General features: G+C 56.4%; 1 protein-coding gene across 2 annotated transcripts; it reads left to right on the top strand.

Annotated features, from left to right (window-relative positions):
- The first annotated feature begins 325 nt into the window (after positions 1 to 325).
- CD34 (CD34 molecule) lies at positions 326 to 14714 on the top strand. 2 transcript variants are annotated; one of them, XM_038162663.1, is made up of 8 exons: positions 326 to 820; positions 6027 to 6158; positions 7027 to 7304; positions 7387 to 7467; positions 10203 to 10350; positions 10890 to 10936; positions 11686 to 11850; positions 12105 to 13169. In XM_038162663.1, the coding sequence occupies exons 1-8, from the start codon at positions 772 to 774 to the stop codon at positions 12105 to 12107; spliced, it is 903 nt and encodes a 300-aa protein (XP_038018591.1). In that variant the 5' UTR covers positions 326 to 771; the 3' UTR covers positions 12108 to 13169. The 2 variants fall into 2 exon arrangements, with proteins under 2 accessions (XP_038018591.1, XP_038018590.1); XM_038162662.1 differs by lacking the exon at positions 12105 to 13169 and adding an exon at positions 13189 to 14714 and having other exon boundaries at positions 333 to 820.
- The last annotated feature ends 6079 nt before the right edge of the window (positions 14715 to 20793 follow it).

The raw sequence follows: 20793 nt of genomic DNA, 5'->3' as shown, positions 1-20793 counted from the left end.
TGCCAAAGCTTTTGCCTGTGGGTTTTTCTCTGCCCCAGAGCTTCTCTAACCCGTCTCATTTGTGCTCCCTGTTTGGCTGGAGTCAGTTCAGTGGAGCTAATGGAGCTGCTTCTCCTCAGGTCAGCGATGATTTCACATCCTTGAGTTCCTTGCTTAATTTGCTGAGAAAATTTCTGATTCTGAAGCCCATTTTCAGCATTCCCCTGTTGTCCACGGTGCCAGGACCACGCCTGGGGCTCTCAGGGCTGGAGCTGGGTTTCCCCAGAGCCCTGCTCTCCTCGGGCCGTGCTTGCTCTGCTCTGGGGGAGCTCGCTGCAGGCTGGGCTCAGTCCCTGCCTCCAGCTGGGCCAGGCTGTGTCCCTGCCCTCCCTTGCGCAGGAAAGCAGCAGCTCTCAGGAAAGAGTTAATCCCAGCGAGCCTTTGGGATCCTTTGCTGGGGAGAGGGCTGATCTTTTGTTTGTTTTGAAGCTGCTGGCAGGAAAGTGGGGAGGAGAAAATTACCTAAGTGATAGTGAGGTTGCCATGAACTATATAAAACTGGGAAATCAAAGCCGAGAAACTCCACCTCGCAGTCCTGAGCCACAAGCACAACCCCTGAAGAGAAACCCACCCCAGCAGCGAGTGATCTCAAAGGCTTGAACTCCAACCAAGCTGCATGAGCTCAGAGCTGCTGCGGGACTGAGCAGCCCGGGCTGTCCCGGCCGGATCCCCGGGAGCTGCCCCGGGAGCAGGGAACGCGCCTCGGGGGATCCTTGGGCAACTCCCACAGCCATGAAGTGGAGGCAGCTCCTCTGCATCGTCTGCCTGCTGGAGCTGGATGGTGAGTACCGATGTCCCCGAGCCCGGGGGACAGCAGGGACCGGGCGTGGGGCAGCTCCTGGGAGCAGCAGCTGGGGGGAAGATGCTTCTCTAGGAGTTCGGGATGCAGTCCCACCCTAAAACCTCACTGCTGCTCTGAAAGGGACGGGAATGGGGAGCTGAAGTCCCCACAAACTCCTGGATAACACGAGGAGCGATCCCTGCACGCGGGGAGTGCAGCAGGCAGAGTGCAGCCACAGTTCAAGCTGTCTCTGCCTGCTCTGGTGTAAATGAGCCACGCTTTTGTTTTGTGGTTGGAACTAAACATTTGCTGAAAATCAAATGAGTCTCCATAAATATTAAAATCTCCTATTGCAGCTCTTCAAATATTCATCATGCGAAGCGATGAATAGCAGCGCCGAGATTTTCTCTAGGTGCTACTTTCTAAAGGGTTATATTTTAGGGAAATAGTATCATTTTTGTCCCAAACCCAACAGCCATGAGGTAATAAAAAAGGACTAAAAAAGTGAAGCAGCACTCTGTGTGTTGCCTGGTGTGCTGGGACAGGAGCCAGGAGCCTGCGGGTGTCTCCTCAAATGTGATTTTTTTTTTCACTCACACGAATGTGAGCGAGGAGATCTATTGCAGGAATTCACTGGGTTTTGTTCTCCTGTTTCACAGAGCTCCTTTCATGTTCCCCTGGCTGCCCAGGTAAATTGCTCACCTGAGCTGCTGGCTGACCCTCCAGTCTGTGTTAATTTGAAAGGAATTGAAATAAAACCTCAATTTTATTTGAGGAAAATGACATTCAGGGCTGTGTGGTCGGGCTGAGCTGAGCGAGGGTGTGAGACAAAGGTGTGAGGCAAACCTTGAGCTTCAAACCTCCAGTTCCAAACCTTGAGCTCCTTGTGCGAAACAAAAGCGATGGAAAAGTGATTAAAAGCTCAGATTTTGGAAGGACAAAGCTAGTGGGCAGCAGGGGCTTTAATGCTTTGTGCAGAATGTGCCTGCACAGCCCCTGCCCATCATTCCTGCAGGATGTTCCTGCCTGGAAGGTGGAGGAGGTTGGCTTCTCCTCGGTGTAGCTGCTGGGGAAAATCATCCCTGGGGCTCTGCTCGTTCCTCAGCTCTGTGGGGAGTCCCAGAGAATCCATCAAAGGCTCCAGTTGTGCAACTGCCCTGGAAATCCCAGCTCTGTGGGTTTGGGCTGAAGCCGCTGCTGGCAGCGCTGCTGAGGGTGGGAGCACCGGGCTCCTCCTGCTCCCAGGGCACCCTCAGCTACAGGCACGTGTTTTACAGGAAAAATCCCCTTGTGCCACGCTGGGACAGGGGCAGGAGTCCTGCAGAGGGCTGTGGGGTTGGGGTGTGGGGAGGATGGAGTTTGGGAGCTGGGATCCAGAGCCAGCAGCAGCCCGGTCCAACCCCAGGGAGAAAATGCCCTGGGAGAGCCAACCCCAAATCCCTGGAAATGCTCCTTGTGCCTGGTTCTCCGGGGTTCCTCCCGAGCTCCAAGGAGGGGTTTACAGCCAGCCCTGCTCTGCAGAGTGGGCTGCAGTTCCCAGACCCTCCCAAGCCCCTGGGAGGATGCTGTGAGCAGCTTGTGTTGGAAACTGGGGATGGATAAAGCACATGGAGAGCTGGCCTGTGCTTGTCTCAGAGTGAACACGGAACAGGCAGGATGGATTGTGTTTGTACCTAATAAAAACACTTTATTCTTTCACTTAACCTCTCATCTTTCTTTTTTATACGTGTTTCATTCATCTCTGCCAAACTTGATTTTTAGAAAAACCTCTTTTCTTGCCATTTTCACACGTTCCTTCTTTCCTCCACTCCTTTTGCAGCACTTACGAAAGTTCTCAGTATCAGGAAAGGAAAAAGAGACTTTAAAACTTCCAGCTGCTCGAGTTTAACATCCTTTAGAGGCTGCTGCCCCAGCCAGGAGAAATCTCAACCCCGGGAAGGTGCTGGGCTGCCCAAGAGGCCCCAGCCCCAAGGAAAGCCTGGGAGCAGCAGCCGGGCTTTGGTGTGGCAGCTCGGGGGGCTCCCCCAGCCCCCCGGCCCCGGCCCCACACCCACATCCTGTCTGGGCCAAGGAAAAGGGGGAGGGAAGGGATTTTTATCAGATATTTCCAGAGGGAAGAGGGCTCCACCCGCTTGAATTCCTGCCACATGGCTGAGAGCTGTGGAGCTGGAAAGGCATGAGTAATGCCGGCTGGAGCCCTTGGAGGGGCTGCTGGGGGGGCCGGGGCTGGCTCTGGCCCCAGGGCTCTGCATCCCCCAGCCCTGAGCTCCTCTCCTGCATCCCCAGAGCTCCTCTCCTGCATCCCCCAGCCCTGAGCTCCCCTCCTGCATCCCCAGAGCTCCCCTCCTGCATCCCCAGAGCTCCTCTCCTGCATCCCATGGTCCCTTTTCCCTCCTGTTCTTCATCCCATGGCTCCTCACTCTCCTCTGCAGCCCTGGCACCAGCAGTGCCCTTGTGCCAGCCCAGGGCACCCCATCCCGGAGCTGGGGAACAGACTCTGCTGAGGCAGAGCTGGAGCAGCTCCCTGGCCCGGGGCTCGTGTGCCAGGTGCCAGGGAGCCAAAGGCTGGGCAGGGGGTTTGCCAGAGGGCAGCCAAGGGATCTCAGGCAGCATCAGCTCAGGAGGTGCAGGTCCTGCCCAGAGATTCCCGGCGGGATTCGGCTCCCTCAGTTCTGTTTGCTGTGGGTCAGGATTGGGATCCAGTGATGGAAACTTCCCTCCTCTTTCCTGAACCTTTGCCACTGCAGAGCTTTTCTGTGGCCCTGGCTTGGTGCTCAGGGATGAGTCTTGGAGCAAGTTTAACATTTAGATTGTTGTCGTTTCTTTATTCAATCTAAGATCCTTCCTAAGCCCCATTATTAAAATATCTTTAAAAAATCATTTCCTTTTCAAAGCCTAGGTGGGTGAACACAAGGGGTGCTGGGAAGTGCAATTTTCTTTCCCATCCCTGCATGGTTTTGCTCCTGCACGTGCTTGCATTGCCAGGTGAAGATTTCTCCCAGGTTAATAAATAGCTTGGCTTAAACTCTAAACCCTCAATCCGAACAAATTGACCAAGTTTAATAAAGCCATTAAAAATGTATGGTGCAATAAATAACCCTCTTTAGCCGAGCACCACGTGGATTATCCAGCCCACATCTGGATCATTATTTACCTCGTGAGCCCAAAGATTTCATAAAAACCCCCATCCATGTTTTGTGGGAACGCTCCTGCTCATGTGCCAAGGAAGGCAGGAAAAAGAAACCCGAAGTGACAGCTCCTCTCCCAAATTACACTGAGCAGCAGCCAGGCCTCCAGTCCAACGTTCAGTGCTGAAAAGGCTTTGATGAAGAATTCCTCGGGTGCTCTGCAAACATCTGCAGGAGTTCAAAGGTGCTCGGGTGGCTGCGGCGCTCGGGGAGGTCACGGCCAGGCTCTGCACTGTTCTGGGGATGTGAGGATTCCTGCTGGTGGCCAGGAGAGCAGAGCTGAGCCTCAAGCCTGGCTCTGCCTCAAGCCTGGCTCTGCCCCCGGGCTGCTCCTTGCTCCGGGCACGCAGTCCTGCCTCCTGCTTCTCATTTGCTAAAAGTCAGCAGGAAAACTCGGTGACTTAACCAGCTGGAGCTGAGCTGTCCTGGAGAAGGAGGAACTTCTCCCCCTGAGCTGGAAGCTGGGCCAGAACCCAACCGCAGCTCCAGACACCTGCACCGAGCCCTCAGCAGGGCCCCCGAGCAGCTGCAGCCCAGGAGGGGTGGGAGGGGTGGGGTGGGATGGGATGGGATGGGATGGGATGGGATGGGATGGGATGGGATGGGATGGGATGGGATGGGATGGGATGGGATGGATAGGATGGAATGGATCAGGATGGGATGGAAAGGATGGGATGGATAGGATGGACCAGGATGGGATGGATGGGCTGGATCAGGATGCACAGGATGGAATGGATGGGATGGATCAGGATGGATAGGATGGATAGGATGGGATGGATAGGATGCACAGAATGGGATGGATCAGGATGGGATGGATAGGATGCACAGGATGGGATGGATGGGATGGATCAGGATGGATAGGATGCACAGGATGGGATGGATAGGATGGGATGGATAGGATGGATCAGGATGGGCAGCAGCAGTGTGGGCAGCCCCACAGGACCAGTCTGAGCCCCACAGTTCCCCAGCCTCCCCCAGCAGGACCAGCAGAGCAGCTCTGCCACCCACGGCCAAAACCAACCCCGGTGCCCTCGGGCTTTGCTCTTCCCAAGCCCTCCAGGCTCCGTGGAGCCGACCCAGGCAAGAGCAGCTCCTGCCAGGCCCGTGCCCAGCTCCCAGCTCCCAGCTCCCAGCTCCCAGCTCCCAGTGCTGTTCCCTGGCAGCAGATCCTGCTCAGGACCTGCCGGAGCTGCTCTGTCTCTCAGGGTGGTTTGGGAGGATGAAGTAACTTTTCTTGGAGCCGGGGCTCCCCTGGGCAGGGCCACAAATGAAACAACACATTCTGTATGATTTTCTCTTTAGTGCTTGGATAAGAATCTTAAACACCAAGAGCCCCGGGGTAGAGACTGGAGCTGTTTGCTGAGAGTGGGAATAGATCCTAGGGAGGGAGAAGCTGAGGAATGGGAGAAATGCATTTTCATTGACTCACACAGCTCGTTTCAGAAGGGAAAGCTGGAAGTGTCATCTCTGTAAGGCAGCAGGAAGCAATATATAAACTTTAGGTTAGAACAGCAAACCACTCTCCAAACATTCTGCTTTACCTCCAAAGATGTTTTCGCTCATGAGTCAGGGCTGATCCCAAGCCAGTGGGAATGTTTCTATTTACTTTGAGATGGTGCCTGCAACTGTAAATCCAACTTATCTATCCTGAGGCGCACAAGTGATCTCTTCCAAGGCTTGATTCTTTCCTCCCAGGATTATAAACCCCAACTGCTCTGAAACCCAGCTTTGTGCAGAGCCCTGTGCATCCACCAGCGAGCTGGGGATGGGGTGGGGTGAGGGTAGAGCCTGTTCTCCTCCTCTGAGAGCCCTGGAGCCCCTCAGGGGCTGCACCAGACTCTGCTGCTCCCCCAGATGAAAACTTTCACCCCTGAGCCTCTCCCAGCCGTGCCCCAAGGCTTTTTCTTGGGGCAAGAAAAACCAACTTCGGGAGAGCAGCTGAACCTTTCCTGCTTTCCCCCGGGGGCTCAGGGCTGGCTGGGGGCTCAGCAGCCCCTGAGAGCTCCCTGTTCCCCCAGGCTGCACTGCTGAGAGCACCACGGCCACCCCCAGCCCGACAGGCACAGGGGACAGCAGCAGAGGGACAGCCAGCACGGCCACCGCTGCCGCCACAGCCACGGGGGACACCAGCAGCAGCAAACCAACCTCTGGTAACCTCTGCCTTTGCTCCCTCTGTCATTCCTGGTAGCTCCTGTGGTCACAATCAGATTTATTAAGTGCATGTGCTCGTTAGGGCATGGTTTAGAGGCTGAGCATGCCCAAAAGGTTGAATTCCATCCAGAAAATCCCACCTGGGGACACCCACCCAGGCAGCTCAGCCCCGTCCTGGGCAAAACAAAGAGCTCAGTGATGGTGATGTCTCCACAGATGTTGGGAGAGCCCCCTGCAAGGGTCCCTTCGGGAGGAGGGGACAAGGGGGAATGGCTTTAAGCTGGAGGAGGGAGGTTTAAATTAGATATTGGGAATTAGGAATTGCTCCCTGGCAGGGTGGGCAGCCCTGGCACAGGGTGCCCAGAGCAGCTGGGGCTGCCCCTGGATCCCTGGCAGTGCCCAAGGCCAGGCTGGATGGGGCTGGGAGCCCTTGGGACAGGGGAGGGTGTCCCTGCCATGGCAGGGGGGCACTGGGTGGGCTCTGAGGTCCCTTCAACCCAAACCAGTGTGGGGTTCCACGATGAGCCCAGCTCAGGCTCTGAAGGGCTCTGGAGGGATGGGAGGATGCAGGGAGCCTCTCCCTGGTGCTGTTTGGGATCAGAGCCTCCTCTGGAAGCCTCGGGGCCAAGGAGGAGCTGGGGGTGATGCTGAGGGGGGGTGGCCGATGTCACCTTTGCCGTGGTGGCCCGGAAATGAGCCCGCTGTCCCCCCGCTGTGGGTGTGTGCAATTAGGCAGCAGAACCAGGGCTAACGAGCATTCCCTAGAGAGCCACTGGCTCCTGGTGCTGCTGCTGACAGATCAGGATCGTGTCACACACTCAGCTTCCAGGGTTCAACCTGTGCCCTTCTCTCTGCGTTTCCTCCAAGCTGAAACCACAGCCGGCTCCGTGGCCACCAGCCCGGCATCACCAGAGTTCCTTGGGCAGCTGAGGACAAGCCCCCAGCCCAGCACAGCCCTCACATCGCTGCCGGGCTCCTCCCCAGGCTCCCAGGGCAGCTCGGGGGTCTCCACGAGCCAGAGCCCCCCGACCCAGCCCGGGGACAAGCCACACACCTCGTTCACCCCCAGCTCTGCGTCCAGCCCGGAGCATCCTGCTGTCCCTGCGGCCACCACGGCCCTGCCCGCGGCCACGGCCAGCCCCCAGGTGAGGACAGGGCTGCCTGGGCAGGCCGGGCTGTCCCCAGCCCCGGCAGGGCACTGACACCCCCCTGTGCTCTCCCTTGCAGCCTGCCATCAGCTGCCACGGCGCCAGGGACGAGGGGGACACCGCGGCCATCTGCCTGCAGCTCAACGAGTCCAGCGCCTGCGTGAGTGTCCCCTGCAGCACCAGGGTCACCCCAAGGGTCCCCTGCAGCACCAGGGTCACCCCGAGGGTCCCCTGCAGCACCGGGGTCACCCTGAGTGTCCCCTGCAGCACCGGGGCCACCCCGAGTGTCCCCTGCAGCACCGGGGCCACCCCGAGGGTCCTCTGCAGCAGCGGGGCCACCCCGTGAGACTCCTGCAGCTCTAGGGTCGCCCCGAGTGTCCCCTGCAGCACCGGGGCCACCCCGAGGGTCCCCTGCAGCAGCGGGGCCACCCCGTGAGACTCCTGCAGCTCTAGGGTCGCCCCGAGTGTCCCCTGCAGCACCAGGGTCGCCCCGAGTGTCCCCTGCAGCACGAGGGTCACCCCGAGGGTCCCCTGCAGCACCAGGGTCACCCTGAGTGTCCCCTGCAGCTCCAGGGTCACCCCGAGGGTCCTGCAGCACCGGGGTCACCCAGAGAGGGTCCTGCAGCACCGGGGTCACCCCTACCCCCGGGTGGGGGGTCCCAGCAGTTTCCCTGGGGTGGTGCAGGAGGGGCCGGTCCCAGGAGGACCCCAAAGGTTCCGGGGGAAACGCGACCTCCCAGCTGCACAAATCCTCCTTTTTCCTTTGAGCCCTGGGGTCAGCTCGGCTCCTGAAGCGTCTCCCACCGTGCCCGACAGGAAGGTGCCTTTGTTCTTCTTCTTCCTCTTCCCTGTTGGAAACAAAAGTGCCTTTTTTTGTCCTGCCAAGTGGCCTAGGAAAGAAAACAGGGCATTGCAAGGAGCTGCTCAGCGTCCCCAACGACTCCCAAGGGAGTCCCAGGCTCTCCATGAGCGTCCTTGGCCTTGAGCACCAGAAATGGGGCATTTGTGACAGCACAGGGGTGGGGGGAAGAAACCTCTCCCACTGGAGGCACAGCCTGCCCCAGAGGGTGGAGGGTGCTGGGTCTTGTGAGACAGCAAGACACACCTGCCCTGGGTGTGAGATAAATATAAAGAAATATAAATATAAATAGAAATATAAATATATAAAAATGTAACTATAAATGTAACTATAAATATATAATATAGAATATAGAATATAGAATATATATAATATATAGAATAGAGAATAGAGAATAGAGAATAGAGAATATATAATACATAATAGAAAATAGAAAATAGATAATAGATAATACATAATAGAAAATAGATAATAGGTATTTTAAGATAGATATTATATATAAAATATAGTCTTTTTTATATATATATAAATATTTAAAATATACAATTTAGTGTTGTCATTGAGCCCATGGCACTTAGGCTGAGTGGGTCTGGCTTGGCCTGCCTGGGCAGACGGGTGCTTAGGTGGCATTAGGCTCGTTCCCGTGTGCCCGAGCTGCCATCCAGCTGCCATCCAGCTGCCATCCAGCTGCCATCCAGCGGGCTCTGCCCCGCCCGGGCACGGCTGCGAGCATCCCGTGGGTGAACGGCTGCGCGGCGCACGCAGAGCACCCCAGGCTGGCACCCCGCAGCCCTCCCTCCCGCTGGAGCACCCCGAACCCCCCCAGCTCCCTGCAGGGCCGGCTGGGGGCTCCCACCCCGCTCCCCTGGGCAGCCCCGGGGGGAGCAGGCCGGGCTCGGGGGCAGAGGAGAGCGTCCTGCAGGCAGGGACCGGTGTCCCTCTGTGCCCCTGGCCTTTCCCGAGCAAATGAGCAATCAGCTGGCACCGGGCTGCTAATTGCGAAGGGAAACTCTGACACTGCGACGAGTTCTTTCCACAGCACAGAAAGGAAAACACGCACTTGGGTCTCTTGTTCCATCTTGGCCTTCCTCCCCCCCGAGCCAAGCTCTGTAGAAACAGCTGAAAATGATTTGTTTGTTGTTCTCCCGCGGAGGAGTTCCTGCGTTTTTGCACTTTCAGGGGATGGAGGGAGCCGGGGATGGTCCTGGGGCAGCTCTGGGCAGAGGAGGAGGGCACAGAGCCCGGGCAGGACAGGGGGGCTCTCCCTCGCTCAGCCCCAGGGTGGATGGAGCCCGGGGCAGGGCTCAGTGGAGCTGTCTCTGTCTCTGTCTCTGTCTCTGTCTCTGTCTCTGTCTCTGGGGTGGGCACAGCCACGGCTGGGAGGGGATCGGGGGCTGAGCAGGGTTCTGGCCAAGCTGGGCTCTGGCTGTGGCTGAAAATAGCCCCAGGGAGAAAGCCCATCCTGTCTGGTCCAGACACCGGCCCACAAAGGCTGCAGCTCCTCGCTCCTCTTCCTCTTCCTCCCCAGAGTCAGTGCAGCTCTAAAATGTGAGAAATGTGGTTTTTTTACCCAGCCTTTGATCAGCAACCTAGCAAAAACATGGAAGACATTTCCTAAACAGGAAGGCTCAATGCTTCTTTGTTATTTCCCTCCTTTCCCAGCCCCTGCCTGGGACTCTGAAACAATAGGGCTCTTCAGTTGTTCCAGCCCCAAAACCGGGGAGACTTGCCATGCACTCAGGGCCTAAATTTAGCTGTGCTTAATGCCATTTTCAGGGGCTGCTAATGATACCTCCATTTGATTTATTCTCATTAAATTAAGATATGAGAAATGAGCCTCTCCACCCCCAAGGTGCTGGGGCTCTGGGCAGGGCTGGAGTGGGAGGGGAGGGTCTGACACCCGGCTCAGCTTTGCAGGGCACAGAGGAGCCACCAAAACTCAAGTGGGAAAGCACAACACCTCCAGCAGCGTGGCCGAGGCGGAGGATTGCTCAGTTTGCTTGGATTCATGGCTGCTCTTTCTGAAACTTTGGCAGAAACACTTTTTGGAGAGGAAGGGATTGGATTTATGGCAAGCACTGTGTGAGAATAGAACCCACACCGTGGAGTCCCCCTGCGAGATCAAGCTCGCTCCATCCAGCCTGGACAGGGACTGTTTGCTCCTCATCCTCAAAGGAGAGAAAGGTCAGTGAGGGCATTCCTTGGGGGATCCCCGGATAAAGGGTGGGCAGTGGGACAGGGCTTCCTGGTGGGGAAGGGCTGTGAGGCAGATTTTGGGAGGAGAATTTGCAATTCCGCTCTCTGTCCTGGGGTCCTGCTGCACCCCTGGAGCCGTGGCACTGCCTCCAGGAGCATCCTCAGCTCCTCTGTGCTCAGCCAGGCTCTTTGGTGTGCCCTGAGCTGCAGAGTGTGTGATTCGTGTCTGGAATGTGTGCATGTGTAATGTTTGGGATGAACATTTAATGTGTGTAACCTGTGTGATGAACATATTTAATGTGTGTAACGTGTGGGATGAGCATTTAATGTGTGTAACGTGTGGGATGAACATATTTAAGGTGTGTAACATGTGGGATGAACACTTTTAAGGTGTTTAATGTGTGTTATGAACATATTTAAGGTGTGTAACGTGTGGGATGAACACTTTTAAGGTGTTTAATGTGTGTGATGAACATATTTAATGTGTGTAACGTGTGGGATGTGCTCTCCTGTTTTAAACCTTGCAGATCCTGACAAACTTCTGAACACACTCCAGAGGTCTCACTGGGAAAAGGTAAATCCCTTCAGTGAATTTGGCCCCAAAAAGTGCCTGGCCAGGTGGCCGGAGGGACGGGAGCTGTGGCTGTCAGCTGAGGCTGGGGACATGCTGAGACTGGGACCTGCCCCCGGTCTGGAGCTGCCTGAGGAGCGCAGAGATCCCTGCAGGGCTGGACAGGGCTGGAGCAGCCTGGGGCAGTGCCCGGTGTCCCTGCCTGTGGCAGGGGTGGCACTGGATGATTTTTAAGGTCCAAACCAGCCTGGGATCCTGTGGTTGGAGCCGACCACCAGCGATGCAGCCCAGGAGAGCCAGCACAAGCCGTGCCACGGCTCTGTAGGCACTGAAGCGTTTTCTCAGCAGAGGTTAGAGCCAGCAGTAGCTCTCAGGATGCAGTTGGCTTCTCCAAAGGGCCTGGCTGACATTAGTGAATGCAGTGCAGCCCTGGGGCTGCCACTGGCTGGTGGGGCTGAGCCCCAGGTGTGTCCCAGGGTACGAGCAGCAGAGCTGCAGCGCTCACACAGCTCCAAACCCCGGGCTGTGCTCCAGAGGACGAAACTCCCTGTGCCACAGGAGACCCCAGGCCGGGAAGGAGCCTGTGAGGGCTGCCAGGGCTGGGGCAGCAGAGCCCAGCTCGGCTGACGTGCGGCTCCCCAAGGAGGTGACGAGCAGCATTGTTTGAAGCTGCAGCAGATGCAAACGTTTCCTGTTTGTCCCGCTCCCGGCTCTCTTTGGTGGTGGTTTTTTCTTTTTTTTTTTTTTTCCAGTTTGGAATAGAATCCCTCAAAAAGGAGAGTGCGGGGAGCCGGCGGGACCCTTCTCAGAAGACGCTGATCGCCCTGGTGACCTCTGGGCTGCTGCTGGCCTTCCTGGGGCTGGCCGGCTATTTCCTGATGAGGCGGCGCAGCTGGAGCCCCGCGGGACAGAGGCTGGTCAGTGCTTACAGGTGGCAGAGCCGCAGCTAGAGGGGAGCCCGGCAGCTCAGGGGGCCAGCACAGGGCCGTCCCCACCCCTGTGGCTCTGTACCCACCCCCTGCGTGTCCCCAGCTCGGGGACAGCCCGGGCAGGGCAGGGGCAGTGCACACGGGGAGGGGGAACCTCTCTCCTCTTCCGAAATCAGCTCCTGCAGCAGCAGCGCTCCTTTCCCACTCATCTGACAGGTCTAACGCTTCTTTTTGTTCGGCAGTAAGAGCTCATCCAGCAAGACCCCTCCAGAGCCCCCGAAACCCCACGGGTCTGTCCTTGTGACACCCTTAACTCCCAGCCCTTGTGTGAGCCCCGTGTCTGTACCCGTGCTGTAATAAAGGCGGTTTCTCCCCACCAGCCGTGGTAATAAAACATATCAAGAAAGAAAGAGGCAGAAATCTCCTATTTCCATTCTCCCCTTCCCAGGCAGGCTCACCCTGAGGACTCCTCCCTTCCAGGGACTTTTGGGGACGTGACCCTGAGTAAAGCGAGGCCTGGCCACGATTTCCCCATCGCTGCCCAGCGTGAGCAGCTGTGTCCTGGGAGGCCATCGGGGCATTTCCTGGCCAGGAAGGATGTCCCCAGAGCACCCAGCTGGGAAATCCCGTGTCAGAGGCAGGGACACTGCCCCGTGTCCCCGGGGCTGGCAGCAGTGGCACTGTGTGCCATGGGGACCCCGGCAGTGCCAAGCCCAGCTCCAGGTGAGGCGTGCCCGCCCCACCCATGGAAAAGAGATGGAGTGAAATCCAGCCGGGAGAGTGCTGGGTGCTGCTGAGGGAATTCCAGCCGGGAATTGCCACCCGGGACTGCCAGTTCCAGGGCTGCACAACTCCCGGGGGATTCTCTTGAGGCCCCGGGCCCTGCAGAGGCCCCTGCTGCTCGCAGCAACAGCAGCACCCAGCCCTGCAGAGCTGCAGCTCCGCGCTTCTGCCACGCCTGGCAGCGAGCTCTGCTCTTCAAAGGAAGGGGAAGGGAAGGCAAGGACACAATCTCCATCCTTTCCATTCCATGCTGATTTTTCCTTGGCCAGCAGAGGTTCTGTCCCAAGGCAAGGGTGGCTCCAAAGCCTGGTTAGGGGAAAACAACAAAACCTGACAGAAAGCTTCTCTTGCAGGTGCTGGAGGGAAAACTGCAGTTCCTGGGTGGCTTTCTTGCTCCACGTCAGCTCAGGCCCTCTTCTCCCCTTCTTGCCAGCAGTGCCCTGACCTGTGGCTGTTTGTCCCTCCTGCCTGGGGACCGTGGGCAGCCCCTGCCCCAAGCCAGCAGCCCCTGCCCCTCCCTGACTGTGTCCCTTGTGTCCCCAGGCTGAAGACCCCTATTACACGGAGAGCGGCAGCCAGGGGAACACCATGCTGATGTCACCCTCGCAGGAGCCGGCGGAGCTGCAGGAGAAGCCAAACCTGCCCAACCTCAACGGGGGCACCCAGGAGAACGGGACGGGCTCCAAGAACGGCCACTCGGGCCGGCAGCACAGCCCCGCCGACACCGAGATGTGACCGCGGAGCCCCGGGGCACGCAGGAGATCTGTGCACACACCGGGCACCGCAGACCTTCTGCTCCGTCACTATTGTCTCTGTGGAGGACTCCAGAACCAGCCTAAAGCACAGCCAGGGCTGCCCAAGAGCAGCTCCTCCTCCTCCTCCTCCCGCTGACCACACAGGACACTTTCCTGCAGCTGTTCTCTGCTTTTGTTGTCAGAGGAACATCAGGACAAATGCCGGCGCCCTTTGCCCTCCCCAGCTTTCAGGCAGAGGCAGAGTCTGACTCCAGGCAGCCCCGATTTCTGGTAGCAATATGTTAGGCTGACTAAAGTAGTTAAATTGGGATTGCAGTGACAAAAGCCTCTCAGGTTTCAGATAGTTTTGGTTAACGGAGTTGTTTATAATCTCATCTTTATGTTTAAGCGCAGGATTTCTTCCTCTTCTGAGGCCTTCAGGCATTTAACCCCTTCCTGTCTTTCGGGCTCCTCTACTATTTCCTACTCCAGCAGAATTTGCTGAAGCTGTGTGTAAAACTTTCCACGTGGAATTGAAGGCTGAAATGTCAGCTTCTTTCTCTTTGAACCCTCCCAGGACTGTGTCCTGAAGGTTTTTTTAGAGGAAAAAACCTTTCCCAGCCTCTTCCTGCCAGGGGCTGGGGGTTGTGACAGGCAGAGCCAGCAATTTATCCCTCGAGGGGGATGGAGAACACCGGGCAGGGCTGAGGGGCTCGCTGGGTGCCTGGGCTGGGCACCCTCCTGCTGGCACCTGGGGCAGGAATTTGGGCACGAGAGGTGCCAAAGGGCTCCCAGAGGGACGAGTGGGAGGCAGACCCCAGCTCTGCAAAGGGCAGGGTTCCTCTCTTCACCAGCAGCAGGGACACAGAGCTGGGTTTCGCTTGGGAAGTGCCAGACCCAGGAGCAGGAGCAGGTCTGAGCCCTCTCTGTGCTGATCCTGCCCCCCAGGGAAGCACTGCTGGAGCTCCCAGCAGCTCACGGGAGCCCAGGTTTGTCCCCCATCCCAAGCACATTTTTAGGGAGCCGAGCCCGGGTTGTGCCAGCCCTGTGCTGCTGGTGCCAGAGCAGGAGGGGTGGTGTTCAACAGCAGCACCAGCAGCGACCTCCACACCCCAGAGAAGCCCAAAAATGGCCTTGGAGCTGATCTACCCTCTCACGAGTGAGCTCATCCCAACCTTCTCTCAGAGCTGAACACCTGAGGGAAGGGTTTTTTTTTCTGGTACAGTGCTCAAAGCAATGACAGCAGCATCCATCACCACCTGGGGCTGCTTTTTGTGGGTGCAAGAGTCGCTTAAACACAATTAAAATATTCCAGGCTGTTTGCTTTGGTGTGAATTGCTTCTCCCGGATCTCATTGTAAATAATCCCGGTTGAAAAAGGAAAAATAATGAAGTACTAAAAACCTGTTTCTCGGTCCTTGGAGCAGCAGCGTGCTCATCCCTGCGGGATGTGTGGCTCTGGCTGCTGCCAGCAGGGTGGGAGAGGTTCTTTCCCAGCAGAAATCCCATGACTAAAGGCTCTGGCTTGCTCTGAGCACATTCCTCTCCCAAAAAAACGTCTGCAGGGTGAGTGACGTGCGGCAGGCTGTTACACCTCGTTTGTTTGATTTGGTTTTTGGGTTTTTTGATGCTTAAGACACTCAGTTAATTCCTGGGAAAATAAACGAGACTCCGGAGGGGTGAGCAGGGCTGGGGCTTGACCTGGCAGCAGGGGAGGGGCAAGCTGGACAGCAGCAGGAATTTCTCCATGGAAAGGGTGGCCAGGCCTTGGAAGGGGCTGCCAGGGGTGTTTGGGGTCCCCATCCCTGGAGGTGTCACCTGGAGGTGGCACTCAGTGCTCTGGGCTGGGGACAAGGAGGGGATGGATGATCCTGGAGGGATTTTCCAGCCTCGGTGATGCTGGGATTCTGTGGGGACCATAATTCCTGGGATTCACTCTGGGCACAATAACCAGCAACATTTCCTGCCCCAGAAATGTGCAGGGGACGCAGGGAGGCCTTGGTGCCTCCTCTTGTGGGGATGCTGGAGCTGCACCGCGGGCAGGAGCTTTGGGAGCGGGGGTCTCTCCTGATCCCCTCTCCTCTCCGGGATGCCTGACCCTCCCCAGGGCTGCTCCCCTGGCCCGGGCACAGCAGGCACCCCTCAGGGGACGCTGCCTGGTGTTTTGGGGCATCCTGACCTCTGGCAGCGAGGGGAACAGAGGCAGGAAAACCAAATGGCTTTCCCAGGGAAAGCTTGATGAGCCCGGGAGCTGGGGCAGGAGCTGGGGCCGCCTTTTCTCCTGGCACTCGTTTATCGGGAATCAGGAGCTGCGGATCTCATCAAGCCTCGGGTGCGCTTTTCACAGCTCGGGTACGTCCTGCAGCCAGGCAGGGACAATAAAGTCACAGTCAAGTGCTCCGGCAAAACAAAAGGCTCCTCCAAAGCCAGACCGAGGGAAATGCCGGGAGCGGGGCCGGTGCTGAGCCAGCGGAAAAGGCTGGAAAAGCTGGGAAAAAAAGGCTGGGAAAGGCTGCACTTCCAGCTCAGGAAGTTTTTTGCCTGTGTGTAAACAGCCCTGGTCTGGCCAAAAAGCTTTTTCTTATTATTCCTTCCTTATCAGCCCCCTTGCATTCCTTCCTTGCCCCCTCCTCTCACCAGCCCCCCTCACCCACAGCTGCTTTTTTGGGCCATTTTGGGGGGTCTGAGTCCATTTCAGCTTCATTTCCCATGAAGGGAAATCCCAGTTCAAGGCTGGTGCAAGGGCTCCTGCCTGGTTCATGAGCTCCCACTCTGCTCCCGCACAGTCTTTAGCTCAATCTTTAGCTTGGGGAGCCCCACATTGAAAGGGACCCTCCAGAGGAAAATAACTGGCATGAAAACATCCTCTGGGGAAGAATGGCAGGGGGGGACACAAGGTGATAACTGTAAATACAAATAAAAAAAAAAAAAGAAATAAAAATAGAAATATAAATAATATAAATAGAAATAATAGAAATAATGGAATAGATATAATAGAAATAGAAATAGAAATAGAAATAAATAGAAATAGAAATAGAAATAGAAATAGAAATAGATAGAAATAGATAGAAATAGAAATGCAGCACTGCCACTGGACGCCGTGCCTGTGTTGTGTCCATTCCCCAGCCTGCCCAAGCAGCACCCAAATCCTTCTTCCTGCTGAAATCAAAGATTTTCCCAGACGTGAAGGAACACCTTCCTGTCTGAACTACCTCAAAATTCTACTGCGAGTTGAAGGTGGCTCGCTCCGTGCATTGCTGAAGCCAAATTCATGGAAGCAAACAAGTTTAAATTTATTTTTATTCGCCGTGTCCCTCGGCTGGATGCTTCATCCTCTCCAGCACACCCTCCCAGGTGAGAGCACACCTGCCCTGCGCTGTCACGGCCCTTGCGAGGCAAGCAGCCCATCCCGGGCTGGGGAGAGCAGCTCCGTGCTGCGCTGCTGTCACTGAGTCCCGCAGTGTGCAGCGGGGCCAGGTGAGAGCCCCGAGCATCCCGCGGGGCTGGGGGCGGCAGGGGAGGAACATCTGTGCTCGTTTGGGCTCATTTGTGCTCCAATGCTGCTATCTGCTGGCCGAGCTCCGCCAGAGCGCTCCGAGCGGGCTCTAGAGGGCAGCTGGAGCTCGGGAATGCTGCCCTGGCAGCGGCTGCTCCCAAAAACTGCTCCCAAAAAACCGCTCCTAAAAACTGCTCCTCAAAAACTGCTCCAAAAAACTGCTCCCCAAAAACCGCTCCCAAAAACTGCTCCAAAAAAGTGCTCGTAAAAACTGGTCCCCAAAAACTGCTCCCAAAAACTGCTCCCCAAAAACTGCTCCCAAAAACTGCTCCCCAAAAACTGCTCCCAAAAACCGCTCCAAAAAACTGGTCCTAAAAACTGGTCCCCAAAAACTGCTCCAAAAAACTGGTCCCAAAACCTGCTCCCCAAAAACCGCTCAAAAAAACTGGTCCCAAAAACTGCTCCCAAAAACTGCTCCCAAAAACTGCTCCCAAAAACCGCTCCCCAAAAGCCACTCCCCAAAAACGGCTCCTCCTCACGGTGGAGCTCAGCGGAGCCGTGGAATTACGGGAGAACAAAGCAAACAGAGGGACTCGGAGCTCAGATTCCAGGGACAGGGCACATCCACCGTGGCGTGGCTGACGAGGGTTTCACATCCATTTCTGTCCCATCTGCTGGTCAGTGTCAGCTCCCGCGTTTCCTTTTCCCAGTGGGAGCTCTCCCAGTTTTGCTGCTCCATCCCCTGCAAGGCCACGCAGGGCTTTTGGCCTGGCCCGGGGAATCCTGGCACAGGAGGGCTCTGGTGACATCCCGTGTCCCACCTCAGGGAAAGAAGCTGGAGAAGCATCAGTGGGGCCAGGAATCCCCGAAACCCCAGCCAGGGAACCAGTTCAGTCCCTCTGAGCCCCAGCTTTGAGCCAGCCTAAAGCTCAGCCACCATCAGCTGGCCACAAAGGCATTTCCTAGAGCTGGAAAAGGGTGATGATCTCGATAATTTTCATTTTTTCCCTCCTTTTCCAGCCCCGGTGGTGGGCCTGGCAGTGCTGGATTAGTGGCTGGACTGGATCTTAGAGGTCTTTTTCAGCCTTAATTCTTCCATGATCCTGTCTTTGCTTTCCAGGTAAAAGAGCAGCATCTGTGTAGGGCTTTTATACCCCCCTTAAAAAAATAAATTATATTTACAGCTCTTTGCATCACAGGCACTTCCCGTGTGTTTGGAGCCTTTAATCTTGGCCTTCAGATCCATTTAATTTGCTGCTGTTTTGATGTGTAGTAACAGAGGTAAATGAGATTATCCATCCCTTGAGATCGACCGTCGGAGGCAAACGCTGAGGAACTGGGCTCTGAAAACATTTTAATTGTTAATAACAATTGTTAATAGCAATAACATTTTAATGTGTGGCAAACCCCGAGATGGGCAGAGATCAGGGGGAGCCAGGACTGAGCTCTCCAAGTGGGAGCAGGACCTCGGGGTGGCGCGGAGCTGTCCCCAGACCCCTCCTCCTTCCTGAAGGAGCCCCGGGGGGAAACACCTTCACAGTGCAAAGAGCATCCCAAGCGCTCTGAGGCTGCAAATTTCCCTTTTTAACTTCAAAAAGACAAGGATGGGCGAGCCAGGGGTGCTGTTTGTGGGTCAGTGTGGAGCCAGATGCAGAAATCCCTTGGAGTAAAGGTCTTCCATTTGAAAATTCTTCGTGTTTTTTCCTCTGGAGAAGGAAAACCCCACAATTTTTGGAATAGTTTTTCTGTTCATTTTCCAGTGGTAACCGTCAGTGCTGGGGAAGATGGGTTCCATTTCTGGTTCCACTGCTCTGACTGCAGAAATACAAAGGTCTGAAAAGTCCTGTCCCTTTTTGTCCTGTGTAAGACACAGATGCCCCAAGGGCCCCTACAAGGGAAACTGGTTTCAAGTTACTTATTTTTTATTCCTATAAATTAAGAATACATCACCCTTCTGACTCTTAGTTATTTATTTGCTATTTCTGGTTATTTTGATTTTTTTTTTCTTAATTCTTTTTTTTTTTTTAATCTTCATGTTTGCATCTTCCTTCTTTCCTTATCTCCTGCCTGCCCCAGAGGATTATTGCCGCTTTGGCAACACGCTAACGTGTTTAGGAACGATAAGACGTCTAATTAATAGTTTAATTAGCAGTACAAGGTCTTAATAGCTTATTAAAGGAAACACATTCAGAAAATTCTTTTCCTCTCCTCGTGCTGGTACAATGTGGTTTCCCAGCGAATGATAAAACAGTTTGAAACGTTCGGATTTTAGGGAGGGACGTGGGGCCGTGCTGGCGATTTCACGGGGGATTTCGCACCGCTAATGCCATTATTTTGTTGTTGTTGTTTTAAAACAATTTAAGAGATTAACAAAAGCGATTGGGAAGGAGCAGGCAGGGCAGGCGGGAGAGAGGAATTAAGAACCACTGCTTTCCCTGCTCGTGTTTACAAACAGCTCCTGGGGAAGGCAAACTTGCTCTTTAAGAGGCTCTGGCTGAAATGTCAGGTCGCGGTCAGAGCCGGGGCAGCGCTGCCTCCTCCCGCTCCTTTCCCACCAAATTCCTGAGAAATCTTCCTTTTAAACCGAGGCATCCTTGGCTCAGCAGCTCCAGCAGGGTCTGGAGCCCGAGCCCTGCGGCTGCCTCTGGGCAGCGAGGATGAGAATCCCTGGAGAGGAGAGGAGAGGAGAGGAGAGGAGAGGAGAGGAGAGGAGAGGAGAGGAGAGGAGAGGAGAGGAGAGGAGAGGAGAGGAGAGGAGAGGAGAGGAGAGGAGAGGAGAGGAGAGGAGAGGAGAGGAGAGGAGAGGAGAGGAGAGGAGAGGAGAGGAGAGGAGAGGAGAGGAGAGGAGAGGAGAGGAGAGGAGAGGAGAGGAGAGGAGCAGGGCACAGCAGAGCATAGCTGAGCCGAGCAGAGCAGTGCAGAGCAGTGCACAGCAGAGCAGTGCAGAGGAGCACAGGAGCAGAGCAGAGCAGTGCAGAGGAGCACAGCACAGCGCAGCAGAGCGCCGCCGCAGCTCGGCTTCCCCCGCCGCCGTGTTTTTCCTCTGACCCACACAAAGATTTCTTTCTAAATTTATCGCAGCCTTCATCGGCAGTCCCACTTAGTGCAGATTAGGAGAGGCTGGGCGGGCAGGGCCCATCGCAATGAGGGCAGGGGAGCCCGGAGAGCCGCGGGGGAGGGCGAGGGGCCCCATCCCCGCTCCCCCGACCCCCGCTCCCCCCGACCCCCGCTCCCCCGGCTCCCCGCTCCCCCGGCTCCCTCCCGGCGGCCGGAGCGCTCTCACGGTGGCAGCGCCCCAGGTCCTGGCTGGCTCCAGGGAGGTTGTGCCGGTCCCCGGAGGCCCCAGCGCTGGCACCGCTGGGGAATTTCCACTGGGCTGCGGAATTCTGCGGGCGCGGAGCTGAAGCGGCGCTCGGGGAAGGTTGGAGCGGGGCTCCGTGCGGCACCCCCGGGCAGCCGAGCGTCCCTCCGCCTCCCCGGAGCTCCCGCGTGTCCCCCGGGTTGTACCTGCGCGTCCTGGCCACCTCTGCGGTGGCACCGGAGCTGCGGGTCCGCGGAGCCCCGGGGGGGGACACCGGCGGGTCCTGCCGGATTCGAGCGGCACGCTCTGCAGAGAGGAAGCCCTGCCCAGGGAGCCTGAGCCGTGTTTGGAATCACGCAGGGAAATTATGCAGTTCCAAGGATGGCATAATTGGGAGAACGCTTGACTAGCGCAATTTTCTTGTGTGCCTGTCAGCAAATCGCTTAATGTGTGCTGTGCCAAGTTTCCCAGCCGTTAAATGGGGAATGATTATCCCACCACTTCCTAAGAGGGAGCGAGGATAATACCCGCTGATGACTGTGGAGGTCCTGGAAGGTGGTCCCGGCGATGTGCAGCGGCGCACGCAGGGGCTGCAGCCCTGCAAGGAGCACGCAGCAC

Source organism: Motacilla alba, chromosome 26 (assembly GCF_015832195.1).
Source record: "Motacilla alba alba isolate MOTALB_02 chromosome 26, Motacilla_alba_V1.0_pri, whole genome shotgun sequence".
Lineage (NCBI taxonomy): Eukaryota > Metazoa > Chordata > Aves > Passeriformes > Motacillidae > Motacilla > Motacilla alba.
The sequence above is the reverse complement of the archived record's forward strand: the minus strand, read 5'-3'. Positions and strand labels throughout refer to the sequence as shown.

Excerpts from the sequence above, each read along its gene's own strand:
- CD34 (XM_038162662.1), top strand. The coding sequence starts at position 772 with ATGAAGTGGAGGCAGCTCCTCTGCATCGTCTGCCTGCTGGAGCTGGAT. Across the intron at positions 7,305-7,386 it reads CGGCCACGGCCAGCCCCCAG|CCTGCCATCAGCTGCCACGG; the intron begins GTGAGGACAGGG and ends TCTCCCTTGCAG. Across the intron at positions 10,937-11,685 it reads AGAGGTCTCACTGGGAAAAG|TTTGGAATAGAATCCCTCAA; the intron begins GTAAATCCCTTC and ends TTTTTTTTCCAG.